The following is a 12,797-nucleotide window of genomic DNA, read 5'->3' as shown; positions in this document are numbered from 1 at the left end:
GCCAAAATACAGAATACAGAATTATACTTTTGACAACTGTTTAGAACAATATATTCAAATATAACACAAACTAGTGTAACTGGCTCTATGAACAAGTTTCAATGATCCCTATATTTTAAATCCTCTCCCTTAACTAACTACTTGACCTTTTATATGGTTTCTCAGAAATGGTGGATTTTCTGCAAGAGAAAGGAGCTGAGATCCTGAAGGCCCCTGGGCACACTTCCTGAAGTCAAGATATACCGTCCTCCACAACCTGTCCCCAACGCACTTAGTTACACTGCTGGCAGGTGGCTCCTTTAAAGCCCATGCTCTCCCTCAGGTGAGAGATGCTTTGAGGCATCTTCTGACATGAGATGTCTGTCTGTCCTATTAAAAAAAATTCCTTTCTTCCTTGGCAATCCTCATTGTCTCAATAGTTGGATCTTTGTGTGAGAAGCAGCCAGACCTAGGCCAAATCCCCTTGCAGTTCCAACAACACTAGTGCTATGAATTGCTAAAGGCTATGAGGAAAAAAGTAAAAAAGAAAGAGACTCTTAGGTAAAGGAAAATGTAAGTTAAATTTGGAAGAATAGTGAAAAAAGGAAAAAAGTCTTAAACATTTTAGCCCACAGAGTTTCTACCTTCATTTTTAGAACAAAATCTTTCTGGCCACAATTATTTTTTGACTAACCACACATTTCTTATTCCAAAATATGCTAGTTTATACTAATCGCATGCATTCAGTGTTCATAAAAATATTTAAAAGCTTTCCTTATTTCTTTGAGCTTTAAGGTCAAGGGAGAACACTGGCTCTTACGTTAGGCAAGCACAGGTCTTTCTGTGCCCTGACCTTGCTTCTGTCTGAACTGGACCTCAGGCACGGTGGGACTAAGTTCCACATTTATCTATTTAAAACAAGCTAATTAATGGTGAATCAAATCCTCTCATCTTTAACATTAGATAATTTCTCGTTCATATTTTCTTCATTTGCTCAGTGAAAATATTACCTTTCATAAAACTGCTGTCAGAATTAAATAAAAATTAACTACCTTGTATAGTGACTGACACAGTAGGCAACCAAAAAGACAGCTCTCATATTTAAATATCTGTGAATGACGAAGTTTTTTTGTTGTAAAATCAGCAGCTTACCTTAAGATCACGGTGAACAATGCACTTTTGATGACAATACTGTACAGCAGATACAATCTGAAATAAATATTTAGATAAAAGAGTTAAAATTATTTTATGGTAAAAACACCCCCATTTTTCCTCCAATTATCACTTATGATTTAGATAAATTACTAACTAGGATTTCAAAGTAATATTTAACAATTTCACTATTCCTTTAGTTAAGAAAACTATACACATTAAAGTGATAAAAATTTTGCTCTTAAATGTAGAAAATGCAGAAAAGCAATATTCTTTTGCTAAAATACAGTAAAATATTTCTTTGTCAGAGTCTGTGAAGATTTTGTGTGGGTCATTAGAATTCTCAGTTTACATGACTGAATGTACATAATTTTTAGTTTGGTCAAGTAGTTTATTACAGTGTTGAAATAACAGCTTTGGCACACATATATTAGTATTTCCAGATAGTTGGCTTGAGTTAAGAAAGCAAAATTCCACTCTAGAAATGATATCAAATGTGTTCAAGGCATGTTTCTTTAGTGAGGCCAATTTACTAAGAACTTATTAATGAGGTATTTAGCAACCTCCTATATTTTTCTGTTTATATATAAAGAGAAAGGAAAAATTTTGAGGCTTAAAAATAAATCTGATCATCAAAGAAAAAAGAGAAAAAAATGAAATTTAATTTTAAACTGCTCACTAACGCAGTTGGGCAAAGCATTCTACACCTGTAACTAGGTTTTATATGCAGCCTTAGTTTGTGACTATTACATACAGGGCTCTTTGGGGACAAGAGATAAACAGGGTTCCCAAAGTTTAAAGGCCAAAAATTATAAATGAGAAATAGCTTATAAACAATTCTATGATAGTTCTTCATTACATAAAATACAAAAAGGAAAGAATCTGATGGCATTTGATCAGAGCTATTTTGTGCATATAAATTATATCTGATGAATAAGAGAACAACCATTTTAATGCACAGCAGAACATTCAATTCTGTGGATTCGGTTAAATGTAAACACAGTTTGAATGTTGAATGTTGGTTAGGCATTTACAAATGGAGACAGAAATGATATTTTTTTTAAAAAAGTAAGGTGATGTGAAGTATGACCATGTTAATAGGAATACGAGTGAAAAAAAGGAACTTCAAAGTAGAGGTGAAACATATTTTTCACTGTTATAAAATTATTCTAATATATGTTAAAATGGGTCAAAGACAGAAAATATGAATTTAAAATGAAATCATCAACACATAATGAGTAATATATAATTCAACTTAATTCATTTTGCTTCAACAGTTTATTGAGTACCTGCTATGTGCAAGAGAATGTGCTAGGTGCTAGGTGAAAACAAAAATGAACACTACATGGACCCTGTCCTTAAGGAGCTTACAATTAGATTAAGAAAATATGTATGTGAGTAACTGTAATACAAGGTAGAATCATAGAAACAGAGGCACAAAGAAATGAGAGAATCATAAAAAATAAAGAATAATTTCACTTGGAAATGCTTCCAAGAGTGGGTGCTATTTGATCCAAGGCATCCTTGAAGGACAGCAGTATTTTAAAATATGGAGATCTGGGGATGGGGAGGAGGAGGTAAGGTGGTGAAATGCATTAATGATGAGGGAACACGGTGTATTTGAAAAGGAGGTGGGAAAATAGTAACAGTGGGAGTCAAACCTTGATAGACAGGTTGGTACAAGTTCCTGAATTCCAAACTAGGCAGGTGCTACAGAACCACTAAATGTTTTTGGGCAAGGTGATATAAATGATTATGATCAATTTGAAGTGTGAGTCCCAAAAGTACAACAGAACCTAATGATAAATATTTGTAGTATTAGTTTTCTTAAGCAATATGCTTCAAAATTCAAATACCCAATTTTCACTCACTTATGCTCATTAGCCAAAAGATATATACATTTATATGTATATTTTATTGGATATACTGTATATGCCATATTATGTTCATATTACAAGATTAATTTTGCATCACTGATGAGAGAAATTTGCTGATAATATTATCTTTTACAAGTCATGTGTTTGTATGATACAGTGAAGGTATGTCACAGATAATAATTTGGTTACCATACTTGATCAGAGGCCAAGCATTTTGCACAAGACAGAATGGTCTCTATGAAAGCAGTTCTATAGGTACTTCTGGAATCAAAAATTTCCTAAGCCTTAAAGCTTTGATAATGAAAAGATAATTAAAGAAAATGTTCTGTATTAAGCATGCATGCTTCCCACACTCTATGATCTCTGAGCTAGCAATCAAATGTGGTAGTTTACAGCATTACTCCACTTGCCTAGCAGGGTACAAAATTCTGGCTTCTGACTCACTGCAATCAACACCATCCACAAGCCCAAGTTTTACTGCATTATTCTACAGTTAGACCTTCCCACCTCAAAACATTCTGTACTTCCACAAACAGGATAGAGGAACTGCCCTATGATCCTTCAAGATCAAGATTATGGATCTTGAAAACATGATTTACAATCAGTCCTGCATTGACCCTAACACACGTCCGTGTTTTCCAGGAATGAGCAGTTGTTAGGGTTGCTTTGCAATTACTTATAATTGGGTGAGGAATGTTCACGCTTAAAGTGGTAGCCTTGATATTGGAAGAGCTGAATCAATATTATAATTTTTTTTTTGCAGGCCATCAAATCTTAAGGAATGTAGATGTATTGTATGGGCAATTGCTGCTAAGTAGTCTTAAACTGCCCGTGTCTTTGGTATAGCCAATAGTAAGGTCAATGATATATATAGGTATATCATTGCTAATATAGTACATTCTTTCACTGTTAAAATAAAGAAAATCATAAAATACAGAGCAAATAAAATGTACATTTATTAATTCTCTAAGAGTTTAAATCAAATCTATAAAGACAAGCTTCTCAAATATAAATTTTAAAATAAATAAAACCTTTAGTTAGGTACACTACAAAATAGTGTGAGTGTGTGTGTGTGTGTGTGTATGTGCACACATGTTTATGTATGTTTGTATATCCCTGGTTTCTAAAAATGTGAGTTAGTAACCCTTTTAGTTTTGGGGTAACACATAGAGATATTAAATACATTTAATAATTACAATAAATGAATTAAAAAGAAAATATTTCCCATCATTTCACAATTTAAATAGCATTCATTTGACACTCAATCGTGAGGAATATGAAGCACATTTCAAAATAATTCAGACTTTATTTCAAAAAACAAACCAATTTTCATAATTATTTGTATCTGTATGAAGATATCTGTGTCCCAACCTCCTAGCAAAGATGGCAAGCTCTTTAGGATGGCAGGCATCCTTAACTTCTCTAATTCCATACAGTACCCAGTACAATTTTCTATATATATCCAAAAATAAGTAAAACTAGTTGACTAAAAAAAATAACGGTAATTAGCAATAATCTTTAAAATACATATAAAGATCCAAATGGGAATATTTAATGCCAATTAGAATTTTCTTGCTTGTCTGCTACTAACTAAAACTACTATGACTGATATTGAAAGAATAATATATAAAATGATGTCTGTAATGCTTTACTTAAGGGTAAGCTGGAACTTTCATCCCAGGATAGGAAAGAATTTAACAGCAACACCATTCAGTTTCTTAGTGTCGCTTTCCTCATTACCGGTTGCCTTTACATTCAGTTATGCTTCTAAATCTATCCTGAATAATCCTATGAGATATTATTAATAGAGGTTTCACAAACAAACTCACTCTGCAATCAATTTAGAGAATGCTGTAGCAAGAAAAGTTAAACAGGGTTTTCCCTCTTCACCCCTTTGGGACTTCTCCAATTGCTTAACAGGTAAGTATGTTAGAGGAAGATCTTCTATCAGTATTCAGTGTTGCCCAAACATAATGATTACAGAACCCCTTTAACTGTAAAATCAGTGTTCATGGTTACAGAAGAGGTATTGAGCCATTTGTAAATGAAAATTTTAAATTCACTGAGGGAAAGTTTAGGATATAGTTAAGTTGTCAGCTGAAACTTCAGTAAATTTTGTGAACAATTTACAATTAACTCATTTGTTATTTCTATAGTAATTTATAAGTATGCTTATTTTAATCAATTCAGTCTTAAAAACTAAAAATAAAATCCTAGATGAATTTATTTTTTTCTAATTTTATCATTTCTATTACAAGCTATATTCAAGTTGAACTGAAAATATGAATATCTTACCAGATTCTTCTGCCACAGTTGCAAGGTTCCTTGCCTACTAGACTAAATAAAATTGACGATATTCTTTAAATCTATGAGTTTTAATACCAAAACATCTTTAATTATAAAAGAAAATAATATAACCACCTCTTTAAACAGAACACATATATGCTCTATACATAAAGCTAATAATACCTGATAATAATTATTGGATAAAGGCATCAAAGGATTAAATATTTCTTTTCTATCTCAGTCTTGTCTGTATTTCCAAGACTCTCAAAGAGTAAATAAATAAGGTCAGTCTTACCTATAAAAATTCACTATTTATGACCACCTAAAAATAACCATCTGCAACTATTTTAAATTTAAATTCAGAAAGAATAGGTTTATTTTTCAGGAGTTTTCCATTGTTAAAAAGTGTAAGGAAGTAGTAACTTTTTCAAAATACCATGTACTATCAAGTCTAGTTTGTAATACTGTCCTTTGTATATCATTAAAAATATCAGCAAAACAAAGTTGAAAACTATTTTCCATACCTGCCTAAATTTTGCACGGGCCTCTTTCTCTTTCATTCTTCCATGGGCAACTAAGTAATCAAATACTTCACCTGAATCAGAAAGGTAAAGCAGGTTGTAAAATATACATAGACTTTCGGTTAACAATATATGCAATGTCAAGTTTTTGTCTTGTTTTTCAATAAACTTTTGGCCCACAATTTTCTCCTAGTTCTAGGTAAGTCACAAACTAACACATGAATAGGAAAAAGGGGGGAAATTACATATAGAACTGAATATCTGATTTAGCAAAACTTTTGAAAAAATGTCACAAAAACATACTCAAGAAAACTTGCTTTCTGCTTTCAAGCAGTACATAAAAATACAGTCAACTCTTTATTATCCATTCTAGTAAAGGGAAGCCATAGCTTGGGTAATCAAAAATTACATTTGGCTTTGTATTTGTGGCCTATATTTCAAACAAAATTACAAAGTTATATTATGTTGGATTGCTCTTTTTAAATTCTACCCCTCACGTAATCTTGACAAAATTCCATCCACATTGATTTATTTCTTTTCTTTTCTATACTCTAATTATGTTTATTCTCACTCTACTCATTTCATATATTTTGGTAGTTAAGCACAAATTATACACAATTAAATCATCTGTGTGTGCATGTCTATTACCCCAGATGAACTGTAAACTCTGTACTTTATTTGTATCCTCATCTCTATGACAGAACACAAAGTGGACAGACAATAAATAGTTGTTACAATAATTTAAAAATAACTAGAAGCTATAGACATTTTCTATTGGATCCATTACTTTACACACTTATCGGTTTTTTCATTTTTCTCTAGTCAGTAATAGCTTAAAAATAAATTAATGTTTAGTTACAATATTAAAAATATGTTAGCATAAGCAATAAATTTATTTTTTGTGCCCTTATAATTTGCACCATATAGATATACATGTGTATATTTAAAAAATCACAAAATAGCTTAAAGAGCTCTTGTAAAGTACAGCAAAGTGGTAAAAAACCTTAGGCTTTAGAATCAGACCAATTTGGGTATGAATCCTGGTTTAGCCCAAAGTAGATATTGAGAAACATTAGGAAGATTTATTAAGACTCAGTTTTTACCTACTGCCTACTCACATGGCTGTTGTGAGGCTTAAATGAAATAAATAATGCACAGTGACTGGCATATAGTAAGCACTCAATAAATGATGTATTTGAACCTAGGTATACAGACATATTACATATACATATATGCAATATCGATCCCCAGGATATAAAATATTAAAAATCAAATATGTAATGGATGTATGTCACATGAAACTAGTACATCTACAATGTTAGACAGCATATTATATCAGGCATATTTAAGTGATTAAATGAGATGATGAGAACAGAAATGAATGAATGCTCTAGTTGACTCATCATAGTAGTTAATTTTAGGTACGTGTTAATAGTTGTTAATTCTAGTTAACCCATCATAGTAGTTAATTCTAGGCTGGAAAGATATGCGCAAGCGTTGGAAACTTTGGATTTACTCTTAAATTCTGTCAGGAGTGCTTATATCCCAGATATTTACATGATGCTGTCCTTCACTTACCATATACTGTTTGTGCATAATTTGCTTCCCCAACTAGAATGTAAACTTCTTGAGGGCAGAGACCTTATCTTTGCTGACCCATGTATTCCCAGCCTCTAGAATATTACCTGATACACAGTGAACGTTTAATAAATACTGTTTGCATGAAAGAAAGAAAGAAAGAATAAACTCACCATTCCAGAGTAGCCCTGACACCTACTTTTAATAGGCTCCTTTGGATTAAACATGGTTCAAAATAAAAAAGGAGTTCCCTGATTTTCTAATCACTGAATATCTTCACTCCATTAGTGAACCATAATCAACTGACTGCTTGAAAAAAGGCAATTGTCTGACTTAGCTCTTAATCATACCAGATTTCTAGCGTGCATGTCAGATTCAATCCTAACTTTCTAGAAATTTCAGAGGAAAAATATTCAGTGTTTTATTTTCCAGAGTCAGCTTGCCATTTATGGATTAAAAAGGCAAGAAAATGATTCTAGATTTACCATCACAGAACCAACATGGTTTTTGTTACAGAATTGCAAAACTGTTACTGACTGGCAAAACCCAAAGGAAACCTATCACCAGGAATCAGAATTGAATAAGGGACCAGCTGGTTTGGTCTGAATTCTAGTATCCATCTCTCTACACCACTCTCCACTGTGCCTCCCAATTATGCTACTGAAGGAGAGCAGTGATGACCCTACGTTCTCTGTGTTACTCTAGCCATTGCTCCCTTTCATTAGCACCAATAGAGAGTTGACTGTACTTACCATTAACCATTAAACGAGTACACATATCAACAGGGTGGGTCTCTATACAAACAGAAAGGTGTCCACAGGTTTTTAGCAGTCTATAATTTCTCACATCAAAGTGGGTCTAACCTCTTTCCCTAAACTTTACATCACTGAAAGGAAAAAAGTGTCTAACTGAACTAAAAATAATATTCAGGATTCCCATGCTGACAGACTGTGATAGCAATCTAACGATAGAAAAATAGAGAAATAGTTCATTCCGTGGTATTTGTAGGTTCATTAGTTTGATTATAGACCTACATTTTATGTAACATGTTTTTTTAAATATAATTTTAAAAATCCTTTAATAATAAACATTAATGACACAGATTTTTAGGTTAAGTAAAAAACCTACACTGAAATATTTTCAGGGTGACAAAAGCTTTACACAAAAAAATCTACTAAAATATTAAATCTGTACAAACAACTGAAAAAGCAATGAAATATATTTAACATTTGTAGTAAAATTTTTTAGAAATTTAAGAGATAGTATAAAAATATATAGTTTAGTTGCTACAGATTAGGATAAATCCTCTTTATTCTACTTCACATAAAATCTGAATCACCATAAAAATCTATAAACTTCACTAATTAAAAAGGCTAAATAATAAGTTCAACTCTAAATTTTTCTATTAATTAGCAAAAAGTTAATTGGCCAAATAATTTCAGCTGCTACCTCTCTTCTTTAATTGTTTAAATTCTCTGAGCCCTTAAAACCTTCCTTCAAGTATTCTAATTTTTACTTAATAAATAGTTTATATATTTTAAACCTATTTCTGAGAAAGTTAAGTCCTATGCCAAACAGAATAGTGATTTTGAGCTGATGTATTTCTCATTTAAGGGAAAATGTGGGAGATGAAAGTGATTTTCTATTACATACCAGCGTTTAAAAATCATTCCCATTTTTGACACTATGATAGTGAAAATATACATTATATTTTACTACAAATGCATCTTGCTATCTCCCTGTCAACTCAGTCCTAACTTATAAAGTATATAGATCAACACTTGTTTAAATTGAAACATTTTATGGATTATCTTGAAAATGCATACATATTGAGAATCTGTCATATATGAACAGTGAAATGAACTGACCTAGAAAATGTTTTTACTATAGATTTTGTTAAATGTATTCTGCATATGAGATTCCCTACTTATAGCCAAGAGCTTCTAATCATAATATTATGATATATTATCATAATAAAATTTAGAAAAGAGAATCAAAACATTCATAAGATGACAATACAAACTGAGTTTTAAAAAATGTCCCCAAGTCATTTTTAACTAAACCAAAAATCCTGAGTATTAACATAATGTAGGGTCAAAAAGTCTTGAAAGTAAACACTGAATTTCCCTTAAGACATAATTTAAAGGCATTTTAATAAAACTATAGATTCATTAACAACGTTGAAGACATAAATGTCATCATGAACCTTTAGGTGTTCATAATTCTGTATGTCTTGTCAAAGAGAACTTTTCAATCCCCCTCATCCTTACCCCCACTCGCGTACTCCATGACTAAATAGAGGGTCTTCTCTGTTTCAATAACTTCAAACAATTTTACTAGAAAAAGAAATTAGAGATATAACTCTATAATTGTTAGCACAGACTGAATGCTCCAAGAAAACCTAAGATAACGCTAAACCAGTGGAAAATCTGAGTATCTACTAAACATTATTTATTGCAATTTTAAGTTGAAAAAGTCTCTCAAGGGTTATTACTCCTACGGAAGAAAACTACTTACCACAAAGTGATTTGGAACCAACTTCTTGAGTTAAATTTCTGGGATTAAAAAGCCATTACTTTTTCTAATTAGAATAAGGTAATACAAAGAGAAATCTTACAATCAGAAAAGCAGAATTTTAACTAAAGCTTAAAAAGAGACTATGCTATAATGAGCTTTCATAAAATGTTATTAATAAATAATCTTTGGTACAGAAATATTCTGTATTTATGTGATAATGTAAAATTTCTAGTTAGAAAAATTACTAAATTATCAAATTTACATAGTAGTTGAAATTATTCACCACAAATAATAGTTACAGTACAGATAAGATTTTTAAACATGTAAAAAATTGTTTAAAAATAAAGATTTTAAGAAGAATTTTTTTACATTTTACAATCGATGATTTCATATATCTGGTCAATAAGTATATTTATAAATAGAGGAGGAAAATCAGAACTTACTAAAAAATTTAATAAAATTGAAATCAACTTTTTATTTTCTTTAAAATGCAAATAGCTATTTTCCCTATAAACTATAATCAAACCCAAGTGCATAGTATCAAAATATCTGGAGTTCATTTTTTATAAAATGAAATAGCATGCAATCTCTATTTAAGAGATTTAGTAAGGAGATAACAAACATTTGTATGCATTAACTCCAAATTATATCAATTATTTTCATGGAGAGCAGAAAACAGCAAGGTTGTAGAAAACAGCAATTTGTAGCCTTTAGTTTAATTTCTTTACAATCTATTTTTACCCAAAGTATCATTTTCCTGGGTTATCACTCAGGTTGTCACTTTCCTTCTGTTTATATAAAGCATCCTCAAAATTGTTTCTTTTCAAATACTCTCAAATTCATCACTAATTATATGTATAAATTGCATACCTATGTTAGGATGATTCAGTATCTTCATTATTCGTACTTCTCGAAATAACTGTTAAAGAAAACAGATAGATATATTTCTGTTAAAAAAACAACAATCAAGCAGAGAGCCAATTAAAAATATCTATTTGAAGAAATTAATATGTTTATAAGATACTACAAGATTCTGGTAATGAACTGAAAAGATTTCTCAGCCTCAACTCTGTACAAACAAGCTATGTAACGCAGACTGAGACATTAACTTCACTAAGACTTGGCTTGCAAAAGAATTTTAACTACATGAATTCAAATGGCTGTGTGTGTGTGTGGTGTGAATATGCTGTAAACAGTAAAACTTACATATTATTCCACTACTCCTTATGACAGGAACAAAAGAAAAATATTGTGGAAATAAAACTAAATGATTCTTCGCATGATCTTTATCCAGAAACAACCTTCCTGGGGTGGTCTGACTCTTTAAAATCATCTGTACTAGTTGATCAGATATTTTTTTGAAAGATTCAGCAGCATTTTTAGGTAGATTTATATATTTTACCACAATTAAAAAAAGAAATGAAATGTGCAAAAATGCATCAATAAAATTCCACCCTAATAGAAAAACCTAGTTAAGGCTTACCTGCTACAAGAAGTGTGCCCTAGCTATACTCAATAATTCCTATGCAAAATCCAGGAGTAAGTTTGTGTGTGTGTGCGCATATGTATGTTCATATAAATAGATTTTTAAGTCCATGATACTTATAACTTTAATAATTAAAAATTACATATTAGTAAATAGAATATCAAGGCAAGTTCATTCATGTTCAAGATGGGTACTTTCTACAATTGTAAAATATATTTTCATTTTAAATTTGGGACAAAGAACAACCAGCTCAGCTTCTCAGTGGTCTTCAGTACACTTGAGATCATCTCTTGCCCTGGCTCTGACAGCACATCTTCCTGACTGTCCTCTTGCCTCACTGGCCATTCACTCAATCTTCACTAAATCCTTTCCCCCTTTACTCAATCTTTACACATGGAGCTCCCCAGGGCTCAGCTTTTAGCTCCCTTGTCATCTCATTCTGTATGCTCCTCCTGGATGATTTATCATGGCTTCGAGTATCATTAATTTACTGCTGACTCCTACATTTGAATTTCTCATCCCAACGTTTGCATGCAGGTACCTACTCAGTATTTTCACTTGGCTGTCTCACAGGAATTCAAACCCAGTACTTGATTTCTCATACCAAATTTGATACTTTCCTGGTTTCCCCAGCTCTGTATATCTACTAAGTATCTAATGAAACAAACTTCAGAATCATCCTTAACAACACCTCCCCAATTTTTTCTGGTTTCATAACTTTATTTGACATATATGACAATCGGCGGTTAGTTCTCATCCATGATGACTGACTGTAGATTTTTGAGAGTGGCAACAGGTACATAGGTAACGAAAGTATAGAGCTTGTTTGGTGAATCTTCATCCTCATTATGTTTTTTGCACAACCGCACACGGATATGGTATGGGTCATTCCTTATTCCTTTGGCCCAGACAGCTTGGCTGAGCCCGGTATCAGTGCGCACATCTGGAGTTCCCATCTTCTCCATGGCAAATTTCTGGATCTCTTTGAGTGCCTGAGGGGCACGCTTCTTGAAGCCCACTCCATGGGTACGCTTGTGAATGTTGATGGCATATTCTCGGGTCACCACCTTGCTGATGGCACCCTTACCACCCTTCTTTGCGGAAGCCATTCTGCCAGGCCCAAGTTAGAAAAGCCCTTCTCCCAAAATTTCTACATCATATCCATTACTAAGACATGTTGACTCTACCCACAATTTATCTCAAATCCATCAACTTCTGACATCATTGTCACACTGGATCCCACTGGTCTCTGCATATCTATTCTGACTCTCTCTTCTGTCCCCTTATCCTCTAATCCATTATCAACATAGCACTCCATTACTTAAAATCCATTAGTGGGTTCCCAATGCCATTAGAACAAAATCCATAATCTTGAACACTGGCTGCCAGGCCCTGAAAATC

General features: G+C 32.2%; 2 protein-coding genes across 10 annotated transcripts in view; both read right to left on the bottom strand.

Moving 5' to 3' along the window:
* The window catches only part of MARK1 (microtubule affinity regulating kinase 1), a 105,014-nt gene that overhangs the window by 32,190 nt on the left and 60,027 nt on the right, over positions 1-12,797 (bottom strand). For 6 of the 9 annotated variants that reach the window (XM_045536133.1, XM_045536137.1, XM_045536138.1 and 3 more), the window contains 5 exons: positions 10,781-10,829; positions 9,664-9,729; positions 5,819-5,889; positions 5,304-5,345; positions 1,132-1,188 (listed from right to left, as the gene is read on the bottom strand). In XM_045536133.1, coding sequence (XP_045392089.1) covers positions 1,132-1,188; positions 5,304-5,345; positions 5,819-5,889; positions 9,664-9,729; positions 10,781-10,829 — 285 coding nt within the window. The remainder of the gene's footprint in view (positions 1-1,131; positions 1,189-5,303; positions 5,346-5,818; positions 5,890-9,663; positions 9,730-10,780; positions 10,830-12,797) is intronic. The other 3 variants (XM_045536136.1, XM_045536139.1, XM_045536135.1) reach the window with 1 other exon arrangement.
* On the bottom strand, positions 12,120-12,520 carry LOC123627096 (60S ribosomal protein L31-like; the record flags this gene model as incomplete). The annotated part of the gene is made up of 1 exon (XM_045536510.1): positions 12,120-12,520. A coding segment is annotated over one exon (378 nt), but the record flags the coding sequence as incomplete, so codon positions are not given.

This window comes from Lemur catta, chromosome 23, assembly GCF_020740605.2.
Source record: "Lemur catta isolate mLemCat1 chromosome 23, mLemCat1.pri, whole genome shotgun sequence".
In the NCBI taxonomy this organism is placed as follows: Eukaryota; Metazoa; Chordata; class Mammalia; order Primates; family Lemuridae; genus Lemur; species Lemur catta.
Note: the sequence above shows the minus strand (reverse complement) of the source record. Positions and strands in the feature narration are given on the sequence as shown.